Source organism: Rhinatrema bivittatum, chromosome 9, assembly GCF_901001135.1.
Source record: "Rhinatrema bivittatum chromosome 9, aRhiBiv1.1, whole genome shotgun sequence".
In the NCBI taxonomy this organism is placed as follows: Eukaryota; Metazoa; Chordata; class Amphibia; order Gymnophiona; family Rhinatrematidae; genus Rhinatrema; species Rhinatrema bivittatum.
In genome coordinates, this window is record NC_042623.1 from 8,483,572 (window position 1) to 8,500,159 (window position 16,588).

A 16,588-nucleotide genomic window follows, 5' to 3' on the forward strand; every position below is an offset into this window, starting at 1 on the left:
TAGCTCGCTGGATTAAGGAGGTAGTCATGGCCACATATGTGGATGCTGAGCAGCCGTTGCCTAATCAGGTTAGGGCTCAGGCAGTGTCATGGGCGGAGGGAGGTTACATTGTTGTCTCCCGTCGACATTTGCCAAACTGCGATATGCTCCTCCTTGCACACCTTTTCCAGGTATCATCGTCTGGATGTGCAGGCCCTGGAGGATGCAGCCTTTGCACGTGCAGTTCTGGCTGGACCACGGGCAGCATCCCGCCCTGTTCGGGAGTAGCTTAAGTACATCCCACTTGTTCTCGATTCACCTGTCTAAATGCTAAGAAGTAAGAAATTACTACTTACCTGATAATTTCCTTTTCTTTAGTATAGACAGGTGGATCCACCTTCCCGCCCTTGGCTGCCGGCGGGTTGTGCTATTGTCCTCCTGTGTGGCTGTGTGCTCCAGGGGTTACTGGTAAGTGTTAATCCAGTCCCTAGACTAGTGTTTATACATTTTTTTGTCTGAGCTCAGTGATTTCCTGTTGGCTGAGTGCCAGAATGGTTATCTGTTAATAATCAAGTTTTTCGCTAGTTTGTCGACAGTTGGCTTTTGAGGAGAATACTGGCGGGCTGATGTCACTGCAGTGGTATATATACCATGATGTCAGCTTTGCTCCACCTCCATCTGCTGGTAGAGGTTCATAACCCACTTGTTTTGGATCCACCTGTCTATACTAAAGAAAAATAAATCATCAGGTAAGTAGTAATTTCTCATTATGACGCCCAGATCTTTTTCCTGGGTGGTAGCTCCTAATAAGGAACCCAACATCGTGTAACTACAGCAAGGGTTATTCTTCCCTATATGCATCACCTTGCACTTGTCCACATTAAATTTCATCTGCCATTTGGATGCCCAGTCCTTCAGTCTTACAAGTCCTCCTGCAACGTATCACAATGTGCTAGTGATTTAACTACTCTGAATAATTTTGTATCATCTGCAGATTTGATCACCTCACTCGTCATATTCCTTTCCATATCATTTATAAATATATTGAAAAGCACCGGTCCAAGTACAGATCCCTGAGGCACTCCACTGAGAAAATTGACCATTTCATCCTATTCTGTTTCCTGTCTTTTAACTAGCTTGCAATTCATGAAAGGACATTGCTTCCTATTCCATGATCTTTTAGTTTTCTTAGAAGCCTCTCAGAAGGGACTTTCTCAAATGCCATCTGAAAATTCAAATACATTATATTTACTGGTTCATTTTTATCCAAATAGCAGATTTGTGAAGCAAGACTTCCCTTGGGTAAATCCATGCTGGCTGTGTCCCATTAAACCGTATCTTAACTATATGTTGTTCTGTGATTTTGCTCTTTAGAATAGTTTCCACTATTATTCCCGAGATTGTAGTTGGGCTCACCAGTCTGTAATTTCCTGGATCACCCCTGGAGCTTTTTAAATATTGGGGTTACATTGGCCATCCTCCAGTCTTCAGGGTCAATGGATGATTTTTAATGATAGGTTACAAATTTTTACTAATAGGTCTGAAATTTCATTTTTGAGTTCCATTTTTGAGTTCCATCCAGTCTAAGTGATTTGCTACTCTTTAGTTTGTCAAACTGGCCTACTACATCTTCCAGGTTCACAGTGATTTGGTTCAGTTCATCTGACTCATCACCCTTGAAAATCATCTCTGGAATCGGTATCTCCCCAACATCCTCATTAGTAAACATGGAAGCAAAGAATTAATTTAGTCTTTCTGCAATGGCCGTATCTTCCCTAAGAGCCTGTTTAATCCCTCGATCATCTAACGGCCTAACAGACTCCTTCACAGGTTTCCTCCTTCGAATATAGTTTTAAAAGTTTTTGTTATGAGTTTTTGCCTCTATGGCCAACTTCATTTCAAATTCTTTCTTAGCCTGCCTTATAAATGTTTTACATTTGACAATGCTTTTGCTTTCTCCTATTTTCGCACCTGTCATTCAGTTTACAAGCCCTGCTTCTGTTCACTGTTTAGGATCTTGGCTCTGCTGCTCTGGAGGAACAAGTTGGTGCGACTGCAGTGACTAATGAGGCTGTACTCATAGTCCCCTCACCAAATGGCTTTATCGAGTCAGCGGATGATATTGATAATGAGTGTGTGTTACCCCTTGCAACGTTAACAGGTAATGCAGCACTTGACTACGTCGTGATGACTGTGTAAATTATTTCTAGTGGTGCAGTGTTCGTGGCTCACAGATTTAAAGACTTGAGTACACAGAAGTTAATGCATTGGAAGAGAAGATCAGAACCAGGATCTCGGTGCTTTAACCAGCCAAGTTAATCTTAATATAGCAGGAGATCCGAGGTTTTACAAAGACTTCTGCATGCAGTCTTAAGCCCCCTTTTATCATGGAGCTGGACAACGAAAGCTTTGCTGAACTGTGCCACGTGCAAGCTTTCAGTATTTCTATCTCCAGCAGATGGTAGAGATGCCAAGCTGTGCCACGTGCAAGCTTTCAGTATTTCTATCTCCAGCAGATGGTAGAGATGCCAAGCTGTGCCACGTGCAAGCTTTCAGTATTTCTATCTCCAGCAGATGGTAGAGATGCCAAGCTGTGCCACGTGCAAGCTTTCAGTATTTCTATCTCCAGCAGATGGTAGAGATGCCAAGCTGTGCCACGTGCAAGCTTTCAGTATTTCTATCTCCAGCAGATGGTAGAGATGCCAAGCTGTGCCACGTGCAAGCTTTCAGTATTTCTATCTCCAGCAGATGGTAGAGATGCCAAGCTGTGCCACGTGCAAGCTTTCAGTATTTCTATCTCCAGCAGATGGTAGAGATGCCAAGCTGTGCCACGTGCAAGCTTTCAGTATTTCTATCTCCAGCAGATGGTAGAGATGCCAAGCTGTGCCACGTGCAAGCTTTCAGTATTTCTATCTCCAGCAGATGGTAGAGATGCCAAGCTGTGCCACGTGCAAGCTTTCAGTATTTCTATCTCCAGCAGATGGTAGAGATGCCAAGCTGTGCCACGTGCAAGCTTTCAGTATTTCTATCTCCAGCAGATGGTAGAGATGCCAAGCTGTGCCACGTGCAAGCTTTCAGTATTTCTATCTCCAGCAGATGGTAGAGATGCCAAGCTGTGCCACGTGCAAGCTTTCAGTATTTCTATCTCCAGCAGATGGTAGAGATGCCAAGCTGTGCCACGTGCAAGCTTTCAGTATTTCTATCTCCAGCAGATGGTAGAGATGCCAAGCTGTGCCACGTGCAAGCTTTCAGTATTTCTATCTCCAGCAGATGGTAGAGATGCCAAGCTGTGCCACGTGCAAGCTTTCAGTATTTCTATCTCCAGCAGATGGTAGAGATGCCAAGCTGTGCCACGTGCAAGCTTTCAGTATTTCTATCTCCAGCAGATGGTAGAGATGCCAAGCTGTGCCACGTGCAAGCTTTCAGTATTTCTATCTCCAGCAGATGGTAGAGATGCCAAGCTGTGCCACGTGCAAGCTTTCAGTATTTCTATCTCCAGCAGATGGTAGAGATGCCAAGCTGTGCCACGTGCAAGCTTTCAGTATTTCTATCTCCAGCAGATGGTAGAGATGCCAAGCTGTGCCACGTGCAAGCTTTCAGTATTTCTATCTCCAGCAGATGGTAGAGATGCCAAGCTGTGCCACGTGCAAGCTTTCAGTATTTCTATCTCCAGCAGATGGTAGAGATGCCAAGCTGTGCCACGTGCAAGCTTTCAGTATTTCTATCTCCAGCAGATGGTAGAGATGCCAAGCTGTGCCACGTGCAAGCTTTCAGTATTTCTATCTCCAGCAGATGGTAGAGATGCCAAGCCTGCATGCAGTGGTTGTGGTGGATGCATTTTTAGAGGGGTGGCGTTGGTTCCCCATCCAACCCTCTGATTGTGTATAGGGGCGAGCGGGGCTGGGGGTTGGTGATCCTTTCTTGTGGTTGAGCCCTGTTATTAGAGAGGGTCTGAAAACTAGTGAGGTTGGTTCCCTCTTTCCCCCTCCTTCTCCTGGCCCTGTGACCTCTGGCTGAAATCTTCATCAAGGGAAGTATCCAATCTTTTTCCTTTCAGAGCTGCTTCTAGCTTTAGTTTTATTTTGAATGCCTGTTTCTTTAAAAAAAAACAAAAAACTGCAACGATGTGGAGGCAGCATCAAGGCTGTGGGGAGGAGGCTTTGACAGGCCTGGGAAGGAGCAGTCTTACTCGCCTTGGGGGAACTCGTGTGGCTCAGACAAGGTGGCAGCCACGCTGGAACGTGGACAAACGTGTCGTGTGGGAGCTGCTGTGGCAGCTATCAGTGAGCTCCCACCTGCTGTAAAAAGGAGCTCAAAGCTGAGCTGAGAGGGGAGGATCCAGTCCTCTGACAGCACCTCCTTGCATACAAGAGAGGTCTCCGGGGACCCCTCCAGTGCTGTGAGAGAGCTGGCAGTTCTGGGGGAAGGGGATGTCTCTTCTGAAGGAGCCTTTTCCCCCCCAGAGTTTATCCTATTGATGCACCAGGGGGCTCCCGGCAGGAAGGCTGGGGACGACTCCTGCTCCTCCACCGGCGCTGGTGTCCCAGCCCAAGAGGGATAGGAAAGAGCTGGATCCAGACTGGGAAGCCAGATTGGCGGGGCTGTCACCTGAGGAGGATCTGGATGCTTCTCTTTCAGAGGAGGGGGCAATTGAGGTGGCTGAGGGGGATGATTACTAAGTGGTTCAACTATTCAAAAGAGAAGAACTGCCAGCATTGATTTTTCAGATACTGGCGGAGTTAGAATCAAAGAGCAGCGGGCAGAAACACCGCCACAGGATGAGGACCTTCCCTTTCCGGAGAATTCCTAAGGTCTTGATTCTATCCGTCTTATATCCCACTCACAAGATTTCAGGAGAGCACTAAAAACCCATCTGTTCCAAAAAGCATTCCAACGTTTAGTAAGAGAATAAGGTCAACACAGATTTATTTTCAATTTTTCTGGCATAATTGACAATCATTCCTTCCTCTCCCTTTTCCCTACCTACCCCCTCCTCTCTTCCCTGCCCGTCCTTTATTTTTCCCTTTTAATACGAATTTGTCTTTTACACTTATGGTTTAATTATGGCTCTTATGTCTAGTTTTTATTTTGTTTAAGGGTATTTTTTGTTATTGTATGTTTATTATTTTATTATGTTGTTTTTTAAATCTTATTTTATATTATTTATTCTTACAATTATGTATGTTATGTTGTAAACCGTTTTGATCAAATTTACTTTTGTAAAGGCGGTATATAAACAATTTTTAAATAAATAAAATAAATACAGCAGGCTGAGCTATGGCTAAACTGGATCCACTGCGGGATGAGGCCTTGGATCTTTGGCAGTTTCCTAAGGTGAATCACTAAGAAGACGACCGTTCCTGTGGAAGGTGCAGCAGTCCTCGGAGATAGACTAAAAAGACAGAGGCCTTCCTTAAACACGCGTCTGAGTTATCTGCCTTGGCTCTTCATGCTGTGGTGTCTGGCAGCTCTGTGGTGGGGGCGCGTCTTACTCCATCTCTCAGCTATTCAGAGGACCTGGCTTAGATGGAGAGTCAGTCACTATCAAGGCTTTTAGGACTGGACTTTCTACCTCCCTAAGATAACTCACTTAGTCCCTGTTACTTGAGCTTGACAGGCTTTATTCTCAGTAACTCTTTCTCCCCCTTGAAATGGAATCCTATATTAATGCCTAATGCAAAAGGTCACTCCATTCTCCCTGTCTGCACCTTCAGTGCAAGAGGTTAACCGTGCTTAGTCCTGGAATAAAAATGTTTGCAAGGTTAAGGTGCTCTTTTTTCCTCACATTCTCAATCCCCTCATCTTTAAGGCAACATTTAGCACACTTTGGATCCAGCTCCTATTTAACAATGTATTAAACTGTTCACAAACAATATTGTATCTAATATTCAAGCAGTGACATCCTTTGAAGCTCAAAAATATCTAATGAACATTCTTTCAATTCCCTAGCACTTCTCCCTAGCAGCTCTGCCAACAGAAACAGACTGAATATTGGTGGATAGAATTCCCCAAGTCACAAAAAATGATCTAGCACAAGTACCCCCAGACAGAACTATAATGTTCAAATGCATATAATATCACCTTTCAGTGCTGTGAGCAGGGCATAGCTTCCTATCCTGCGCTCAGTGTTCCACAATTAGCACCGACACCAGTGTTCAGGCTTCCCCTAAACCTTGTCCTAAGAGTTTCTTATAGAGCGCAGGTGTATTCTCTGCATTCCTTATCACCGCGAGGCTGGAGCTTTCCCACACTACCTGAGGACTCTCAGCCCACAGCACCTTCAAAGGCTCCCTGATTCTGATGTCCACACAACCTGAAGCCAGGCTCTCGGTGCCAATTAAGCTCCTTCAGTTTTAGTTCATGATCAAAGTTAGCAGCAGCATCACTAAACCAGCTAGCCAGCCTTATTTAAAACTGATGGTTTTCCTGTATTTCAGAAGCGTAGCTTTTATATTTTTGCCCGCAATTCAGTTCTAAAAACTACTTATCACACAGCACAATTCAAACTTCTTTTCCTTTCTTTCCCTGCGGCTCTCTCTGCCCTTCAGGACCTAAACTCAACTAAAGCATTTCCTTAGACTATCTCTAGATTTGCAAACTTCTGCCAATTAATGTAAGAGTCTGAGTGCTTAAAAAAAGAACAACCCAACATCCAGCAACGTTTTTGCCATGATAGTTTTAGAACTGGCTCAGAGGGTTGCTTCATGCTGCTGGAGCTAAGACAAGTTCCCTGGACCTCTGCTTCTTTCCCCTTTTATAGGAGCAGATTGTGATTCCACTGCTACAAGTGATTCAGTTCCTCTAGCTGCAGGGTAGCTGGGAATTGTAGTCCCAACAGAGGCGCAATCTTAGTCACTTTATGCCCTGCTTTCCTCCCAGAGTCTGCTCTCTTATAGGATTCTACTTTCTGTCTTGCATAGGGACTTATCCAATTCCACCTGCATTATCACAATCAGGCCGATACAGAAAAACTACGGGAGAGCCGGAGAGCGCCTGCTCTCCTGGCGTGCACCCAGGCCACTCTCCTGGGCGTGCGATTCAGGAGAGTGGCCTATGCAATTAGGGCCCGCGGTAAAAGGAGGCGCTAGGGACACTGGCGTTTCCCTAGTGCCTCCTGTTTGACAGCAGATGCTCAATTTTAACAGCGTCTGTTCTCAAACCCGCTGACAGCCACGGGTTCAGATAATGGACGCTGGCAAAATTGAACGTCTGTCTTCTGACCCGCGGGCAGATTGTTAAATTTATTTTTTTTTTAAATTTTTACTTTTTTTTTTTTTTTTTACTTTTGAGGCCTCCGACTTAATATTGCTATGATATTAAGTCGGAGGGGGTACAGAAAAGCAGTTTTTTCTGCTTTTCTGTACACTTCCCCAGTGCCGTCTGCAATTAACGCCGACCTTTGGGCAGGCGTTAATTTCTGAGAGTAAAATGTGTGGCTTGGCTGCACATTTTACTTTCTGTATCGCACGGGAATAACCAATAGGGCCATCAACATACATTTGCATGTTGCGGGCGCTATTAGTTTCGGGGGGGTTGGACGTGCATTTGATGCACTATTACCCCTTACTGTATAAGGGGTAAAGCTAGCACGTCGAAAACGCACTTCCAAACCCGGGCTAACAGTGCGCTCCGGCGGTACTGTATGGGCCTCAATGCTAGGGAAGTCTCACAGAACGAGCGGTGGAAAGCTTGGAGTTGAGTCTTGCCTTTCTCGCAGATACCCTTTATGATTTCATCTGGACTTCAGCTAGAGGAATGGTTGCTTCGGAGGTGGCCAAGTGAATTTGTGGTTACGTAACTGTCAGCAGATGTCTAGTCCAAGTCTCTTTTGGGGAAGTTACCCTTTAAGTGAAAGCTATTACTGCGATTTCAAGTCGCATAGGTTTCCTGAGGATAAACCCAAGGATTTCCCAGCCAATCAAAGTTTAAGGATGTTTAACCCTGTCATAGACTTCCTCTGCTGCAACTTATTTGCAGAGGCAGATGGGTAGCAGGTCCCAGTACTTTCGCTTGGGAGGGTGTCTCCAGAGGCTCTTGAGGAGGAGTGCTGAGGCGGCAGAGTCAAGTCCTCCCAATGAAGGTCAGGGGGGTCCACTCTTAATGCCCCAGAGGATTGGGGTGGGGACAATTCTGGTCACTGCATCTCAAAAAGGATATAGTTACACTGAAGAAAGTGCAGAGAAGGGTGAACAAAATAAGGGGCATGGAACGGCTGCCCTATGAGGAAAGGCTAAAGAGGTTAGGGCTGTTCAGTTTGGAGAAGAGACGGCTGAGGGGGGATATGATAGAAGTCTACAAAATCATGAAAGGACTTGAACAAGTTAATGTAAATCGGTTATTTACTCTCTCAGATAATAGAAGGACCGGGGGCACTCCATGAAGTTAGCAAGTAGCACATTTAAAACAAATCGAAGAAAATTATTTCACTCAATGCATAGTTAAGCTCTGGCATTCATTGCCAGAGGATGTGGTTTCAGCAGTTAGTGTAACTGGGTTTAAAAAGGTTTGGATAAGTTCCTAGAGGATAAATCCATAAACTGCTATAGATTAATAAGCAATAGTAGCTTGTGATCTATCTAATGTTTGGGTACTTGCCAGGTACTTGTGACCTGGATTGGCCACTGTTGGAAACAGGATGCTGGGCTTGATGGAGCCTTGGTCTGACCCAGTATGGCATTTTCTTATGTTCGTATGTAATTTTATGAAGAGAGGACCCGTTTTGTCTGTAAGATATGATTATGTATTAGATTTTGCTCGACTGGTCTTGGACGTTTTCATGGTTTCCCCTTGTTTTTGTAGCACTGAAGAAAGCTGTGGAGCAGGACACCTTGGATCATCGCCTCCAGTTGGCAGCGGTGGGGCTGGTGCCAAGGAGAGACTGGGGCTAGGGCCACTCTGTCATTTACTTTGTGGGGCAGAAGAAAAAAAATCACATTCTGGCCTGTTCTAGACCTGAAAAAGTGAACACAGCTTTGAAAAACCTTTATTTTCATATGGAGACCCTCCATTTGATGATTGTGGTGGTCCGCAGAGGAGTTTTTCTTACATCCCTCAATCTTTCTGAGGCATAGCTTCATATTCTGATCTGAAAGGACCATCAAAGCTTCCTCAGGTTTGAAGTTCTAGGGAAGCATTTTCAATTTCAGGGCAAGTGTCCATGTCAGACAGATATTCTTTCCTTGATGTAGAAAGGGCTAGCCCTGAATTCTCTCAAAGTGCAGGTAGTGGCCTGGTCTTACTTCCAAGGGAAAATTTGGGGTGGTTCCGTGGCATCTCATCCTGGGTCATCTCCTTTTCTCTGAGGTATTAAACAATTGCATCCTCCGGCTAGGAGGCTGGTGTCCTTCGTGGGATCTTAACCTCGTCTTAAAGGCATTGACTGTGGTTCTGTTTGAATCCTTTAAGAGGGTGTTCCTGAAAGATCTTAGGTTGAAAGTGTTTTGGTTTTTTCCATGGTGATATGTTTGGCAAGGCCTGTTTCAGAGCTGCAGATCTTGTCCTGTAAGGATCTTTTTTTTTTTTAATGGATTACTTTAGAGGGCATCTCTATGTAACTACTGTGAATGTGCTATTGTGAGTCACTTTGGAAATCTGATAAGTGGTATAGAATTTTATAAATATACGCACAGTACCTTTTTTTTTGCCGAAAGCGATCTCTGCTTTTCATTTGGAGCAGTCGGTGGAACTGCCGGTCTTCAAAAGTCTGGTTCTGGGGAGTGAGTTGGAGGAGTTCCATGTGCTGGATATTCATAGACTGTTGTTATGATATTTGAAAGTGACCAATCATTTCTACTTGTTGGATCATTTGTTTGCTGTTTAGTGGACATAAGAAAGGTTAAATGGCTTCAGAGGTCACTATTGCTAGATGAATTAAGCAATCCATAGCATCTATGTACATTTACAAGGGGTTGCAGGTGCTGGAGGGTCTTAGAGCTCACTCCACTAAGACCCAGGTGATGTCATGGGCAGAGTGCCATTTGGTGTCACCAAAAGAGATCTTTAGGGCTGCTACGTGGTCCTCTCTGCATAAGAAATCTATAGCATCTGTGTACATTTACAGGGGTTTACGGATGCTGGAGGGGGAGTTCATGCCACTAGGACCCAAGTGCCATCATGGGCAGAAAGTCATTTGGTGTCACCAAAAGAGATCTGCAGGGCTGCTGTGTGCTCCTCTCTGCATTCCTTTTCCATGCAGGCTCAGGTTGTTGCTGCTGCCTGTGGGGCGAGTATCTTGACAGCAGGACGTTCAGCTTCCCTCCCAGCCTAGGGACGGCTTGGGTACATATGTATATATAAACATAGAAATGACGGCAGAAAAGGAGCAAATGGTCTATCCAGTCTGCCCAGCAAGCTTATGGTAGCACCAGCCGCCCCATATGGGTCTCCCCTATAAAGACAGGACAATAAGGAGGGTAAAATTAGGTTTCGTACCTGCTAATTTTCTTTCCTGAAATCCTAACAGACCAGTCCAGAAACCAACCAACGATCCAGTTCCTCTGGCTATTGGTCAGAGTACTGTCTGAGTTTGAAAATCCTTTTGATAGGGGAGCTCTACAGTTTGAAAGGTGCACCAGTGGGGATTTGTTTTTTTGTTAGTTTACAGGGAGGGGTTCCTTTATGAAGTTCATACTGAAAGGTACAGGTAACATGGTTCCTTTATAAGGCTGTGTTCAGCAAAGCTTTCAGTGTCTGTCTCCATCTGCTGGTAGGGGAGAAAACCCCATGGGTCTGGACTGGTTTAGTAGGACTCTAGGAACATGTTAGCAGGTAAGTAACCTAATTTTATCATCCATCAGACTGGGCCTAGGAGTTATGTATCTTAATGTGTGATTGTCTGAGTCCTGGCACCAGCAGTTTCCTTACCTATGTGCAGCAGCCTGGCTCCAGCTTTAACCATCTCAAGGCCCCTCTAAAATGCAGAAATTCCGTTATTCTCACAATGAAAAGATAGCTAAGCCTTTGCTTGTAATGTTTAACTATTGCAGGATCAGGGTGAGAGTAATTAATAAATAAGCCACAACTCTAAAGGCTAGAGCTTAGAAATAATAAAATGAGTGCATGGGTGTAACTTGCTGGTGTGACGTTACTACCCTTAACAAATAATCATTGATCTCTGCTTCAAGGGCAGGGGGAAAAGGGAATTAAATATAGACAGCAAATAACTAGGACCCTGAGCTGGGCTATAATGCGGGCTTCAGAGAGGTTTCTTTAACCTTCTAGAAACCTTGATATAAGGGTTGTGGGCCATGTCCCACGTGTGAGGACTAGCACGCTGCTGTCCCCAGAGCAAGAACATTTAAATTGTTGGTGAATGTCACAATTGTTCAACCAATCACAAACCAAAGAACTGGACATCTGTACCTGTCCTGATCAAAAAAAAAAAAAACTCCATCAAATGTAAGGAAGCTGGAGCAGTATCACAGTGTTTGTATTATTCTGTTTATTAATTTGGTATTTACTGTTGAAAGGAAACGAACATTCATTTTTTTGTCAGACACTTTTTCATTGGTCACTTAGCATGTTTATTGACATCAAGGAATCTACCTTATAAATGGGCCATGACCGACGGCCCGCAAATGCGCAGTAGAGCACAGCTCTACTGCGCATGTGCGGGCAAGGACGTCTGTCTTAGCCAGCGTCAAAAAAAAAAACCATGGCGGCGTCGGGTGGCAGCGGACGACGACGACGAGGAGCAGCAGCGGCCAGTAGCGAGGGAGGGAGGAGAGGGAGGGAAAGAACAGAGTGAGGGGGAGGGAGGGATGGAGGGGGAGGGACTGAGTGAGGGAGAGTGAGGGGAGAGGTGAGAGACAAGGATGTGAGTAAGTGGAAGGGTAAGAAGTTGTGGAGCAGAGAAAAAGGGAGTGGAGGAGGGCTGAGGGAGAGGGGATGGGATGGGATTGAGACAGGGTGGGGAGTGACTGAGGGAAGGGGAGGGAGGCAGTGGGAGACAGAGAGTGAGTAAGACTGAGGGGTGGGAAGGGGGTGAGTGACTGAGGGGAAGGGGGAATGAGGGAGAAAAAGTGTAGGAGGGTGCTGTTTTTGAAAATGGACTGAAAACAAAAATGTAATGTAGCCCGTTGTGACGGGCTTAACGGCTTGTATATTTATAAATTGCTTGGTGCATGGTGAAACCTGATTCCATGCTCTATCCTGCATTTTTTCCCCCTTATTTGATCAGCTTACACAGCCTGTGCTTTTGTACCTTTAGCTTATTTGATGGATTTTGACCACGATTTTCACTGTTCAGCATGGTGCTCCTTTGTAAAAGCTTTATGAACATAAGGGAATGAGCCTTATGCATTTCTCCCCCAAAGAGTGATGGTTTCTCTGCCCTTGCTATGCGCTGGACACCGCCTTCAGGCAAACCATGGTGCAGGACTCACTGCTTTGCCAGTTGTAATTTGGTAAACTATCTAAAAGTTGTTATAGAGGAATGACTTGGACTCCAACCTTTTGCTATTCCCAGTTGATTTAAATATGTGAATGTATAGGTAGCGAAGCAGACAGTGGCACAAGTCGTTTCCAATGTTAGTATAACGGTGCTCTTCTGCCATGTCCAATTCTAGATCCCATCCTACAGCATCATGGTGAAGGAGCACGCATTGGCGCTTCGCTGGACAGCCCCAACTCCGAAGATTCAAAAGATGCGGAAGAGCTGGTGAGCTGTCACTAAAGCAGCAACTTTTCCCCAAAGGAAAGCAAACTCCTTCACCGTGGTTTACGGGCCGTGGGCCTGCTCGGAACAGCCGAAGGACACCACATGAAGCTGGTTTACCTCATTTGTAAAAGGGATTAAAAACAGCCTTCCACTGAAGCTTGGTGTCTTCTTATGAAGAAGTTTTTTTCTTCTTTCTTCAGACGCTATATATTTATAAAACAATCATAGGGAAGGTGCTGGGGCAGGAGTGGAAGTGATGACCCTGTTTTACTGTTGACTTTTCCGAAAGCCACGAAGCAGCAGCACAGGACTGAGACTGGAAAGGCTCCTGGTATTTCATGCTCTTATGGCAGTCTGGGCCCCACACAGCTGCACCACGGTTATTAGACCAGCAGCGGCACTACACAACTAAAACTCACTATAGCAACAACAAGAAAATCTTTTATTTAGGTTTACAAGGGGGGATAAAGAAGAAATGCCATTGTACTTTGTTGGGTTGTCTCTGAAGTGGGGGAGGGGAGGCTGGTGGCTTAGTCAAGAACATGAAAACTGTCCAAGTCTATACCTGGGGTGGCTAGGATTACTAAGAGCACGAGTAGGCCATTTTTTTTCTTTTTATCCAAATCGATATTGCCCACAGACAATAATACCTCTTAAAATACAAGTACTGCCCACATTCCTCCTATGGAAATTGTTTCCAGATTCTTATTTCATCTGCTGATCTTTTTCATAGTTTTGTTTTTTTTTAAGTTATTTTGTCTTCACTCAGAAATAAATGGTTTAGCCTGATGCTGGCACTGATTGTGATGAACAGCACAGCAGCACCATGGCTCACCTGGACAAAGAGTGGAAGCTGTTAATTTAACTGCTTTTGGTTTCCATAGCTGTAACATAAAAAGCTAAGTTCAGCTGCATTTAAAACGCTTACATTTTGAGGTGGTGAGACAAAATACTTTTTTTTTCCCTTATTTCATCTCTCAATCATTCTTTTTCTTGGAATTTTCACCATTTTGCTGCATTGTTTTGATTTTTTTCATATTCAGAAATCATGTTTGGCTCAGTTTCAGGGAAAGCACCTGCAGTCTTGCAGGACTTTACTAAGAACGCAGTCTGAATTCACAGTCTCCAGCTCTGGCCGTGCTGACTGTCTGCAGGAGGACAAGCCTGAGTCAGCCTGCACCAGCTTCTCCTGAGAACAGCACCACTGCCAGCGCCCGTTTGCACACACAGCTGGAAGAATCTGCAAGAACAAACCCAGCCCTTATTTGTCAGACATATAGGGGAGAAGAGGGCGGTCTGTATGACAGTGACCAGCGTGAAGGCAATGGTTCAAAAAAAAAAAAAAAATATATATATATCACCCCCCAAAAGTCTTGGCCTTAGAAATAAAAAAAAAAAAAAAGATCTGACCCAAGCAGAAATAGTAAGCATTTTAATGAATAGATTGGAAAGCACTGCTGCTTTCATGCAAAGTGTTACCTCTTGGTATTGTAGTGGAAGCTGGCAGGAAGGTCTGCAAGAGGAACGGGCCACACCTGTCACCACATCCGAATCCCCTCAGGGAAAGCTTACAGAAACAGCAAAGACTCTTGTGTAAATTATTTTATTCCTTAATTAAACCTTCATAATCAAATCTGGTCTTTTCACAGTCTAATAATTTTGTTAATGTGAAATTAAGATGCTACTCGGAAGCTGTTGCATAGTGAACAAATAATTGTATAATCAGCCTAAACAAAATAAAGAATATTTGTCTTACATTAGTCTAAGCTGTGGCCTATTATAGAGCAATAAAAAAAGGTTTTTCCCCAGCCTGGAAAGAGGGGCTGTTTTCAGATACTGGCTGCAACCAAATGTCCATTTTTTTTAAACACTAAGGGAAGTTGCCCTGTGTTCTGGCCTTCTCTTCCCCACTACACCTGCCATGATGAGCTTCCATTCCTGCCGGCATCATTCAAAGGGTTCAGGCAGCTTTCACGGCATCATTTGCCCACATCATGGAAATATAAATTGGCACATATACAGAGCATGATCACAGAAAATAAAATATAATAAATTAAGTTTCTAAATTTGGGCTCCAAGTCTCCTTGCCGATACCAGAAGATCTAGGAGGAGAGAAAAATGAGCTTGTGTTAAGATTTAATTCCTTCGTGAACAGATACAAAATCGCATCTCTCCTTGAGTTTGAGCAGGGAGCTCCTAGCAGTCATTAAATACCACCCAATCAGCGAGCACATGATAAACCCTTGCTTGCATGCATGCTTGCTCCCGCCCATGTCTTTTCAGTTCCCTTTAACATGCCGAGTGTCCACAAGAGGGCCTTAAGGTTCATTACATAGACCCCTGCATGCTATTCAGAAACACAAGCTTACAGGAAAATTGGTTCTTACCTACTAATTTTTGTTCCTGTACCTGCACAGATCAGTCCCCTAAACTCCCCCCAGCAGCAGGCACCCTTTAGAAATGTAAGTCAATTCGATCACTTCCTTCAGCCACCGTACAATTGTAGCTTTAGACGACTTATTTCCCTTCTCTGGACCACTCCACAGTACAAAGAGGTGATATGATCTACAAAGAGGAGATGTAATCTATGGAAATCATAAGCAACCTTTAGGTACCTCAATTATGCATGCCTCCAATCTAAGAGCCTAAGCTCCCCCGCATGAGACCTAGAAGAATCCAAATCCATAAAAGCTGGAAGCTCTGTCTAAGATGGAACGCCAAGACTACCTCAGGAAGAAAAGAAGGCACCATGCATAAAGATTTCCCCGAATCAGGTATCTGTAGGAAGGGATCTCAACACGACAGCACCTGGAGCCCCGAAATTATCCTAGCTGTACAAATAGCAACTAAGAAAACCACTTTAAGAGTCACATCTTTAACCGTAGCTCTCTTTAGTGGTTCAAAAGGAGCCTCACACAATCCTCTAAGGCCTAGATTAAGATTCCAACATGGACAAATGTTCCACACCTGAGAACACAAATTCTTAGATCCCTGAAGGAATCATAGAACATCCGGATGTGCGGACAGAGGATACCATTCACCTTAGCCCAATGTCACTACCTGGACATCAAAAAGTTAAAGGCCAGTCCCTTGACCAGAAACCTTCTGTAGAAAAGCCAAAATATGCAACACCGTAGCCAGAACAGACTGAGGTTGCATTCAGTCAATAGCAGACCAGGACTCTAAGATCCTCCAAATTTGCACGTACATCAAGGATATAAAAGGTGGAAATAACCGCTTTGGAATATCCCTTCCATCTCTGTTGTGAGACAGATGTGAGCTGCCTGACCCAAAATTATTGGGCCCTGGTAGCAAACAGTCAACTGATGTCTGAACTTCAGGGGTCCATCTATGGCCATGTTGATCAGATCTGGGAAGCATGGTCAATGTGGCCACTTTGGAGCTACGAGATCAAGTTGCCTGGATGCTTCTCAATCCACTATAATCCCTTGTCAACCAGAGGCCACGGGAGGGAAGACAAGAATACAAGTCCAGGGCAGCACCAGTGCTCCAGTTCCTTTGTACCGTGTTCTGTTCAGTGGCTGTAAAACCGCAACGCCTTGGTGTTCTTTGGTTGGAATATCCCTATCTTCTGTGAAAGACACATTGCTGCCTCAGACAGCATCCATTCCCCAGGGTCTAACTTTCTCTGACTGATAAAATCTGCCTAACATAGTTCACTCTGGTGATGTAAGACACTGCCAGCCGCTCCAAATGCTGTTCTGCCCAGAGAATCAACTCCCAGGCCTCTCAAGATGCTGCCTGATTCTTGGTTTCACCTTGATGGTTGATGTTCTCCACTGTCCCCGCATTATCTGATATGATCCACACTGGAAGGCTGTGTAACCTAGGCAGACAGGCAAGCAATGTAAAATGCACCACTCGATAGGCCATGAAGCCTCCTGTTTCTACCACTGACCCTGCACCAACTGATCTAGCCACATCACCCTC

At 44.7% G+C, this 16,588-nt stretch overlaps 2 protein-coding genes across 7 annotated transcripts in view; one reads left to right on the forward strand and one right to left on the reverse strand.

The window, feature by feature from the left end:
* Window positions 1-14,051, forward strand: part of DMTF1 (cyclin D binding myb like transcription factor 1) — a 128,380-nt gene extending 114,329 nt beyond the window's left edge. For 2 of the 5 annotated variants that reach the window (XM_029615215.1, XM_029615214.1), the window contains exons 16-17: window positions 1,993-2,140; window positions 12,546-14,051. In XM_029615215.1, the coding sequence (XP_029471075.1) occupies window positions 1,993-2,140; window positions 12,546-12,652 (255 nt within the window). In that variant the 3' untranslated portion in view covers window positions 12,653-14,051. Of the gene's footprint in view, window positions 1-1,992; window positions 2,141-4,706; window positions 5,109-5,245; window positions 5,732-8,778; window positions 10,063-12,545 lie in introns of those variants that run through there. The other 3 variants (XM_029615216.1, XM_029615218.1, XM_029615217.1) reach the window with 3 other exon arrangements.
* A 173-nt stretch (window positions 14,052-14,224) lies between these two features.
* Window positions 14,225-16,588, reverse strand: part of TMEM243 (transmembrane protein 243) — a 31,482-nt gene continuing 29,118 nt past the window's right edge. For both annotated transcript variants that reach the window (XM_029615220.1, XM_029615219.1), the window contains exon 4: window positions 14,225-14,739. In XM_029615220.1, the coding sequence (XP_029471080.1) occupies window positions 14,617-14,739 (123 nt within the window). In that variant the 3' untranslated portion in view covers window positions 14,225-14,616. The remainder of the gene's footprint in view (window positions 14,740-16,588) is intronic.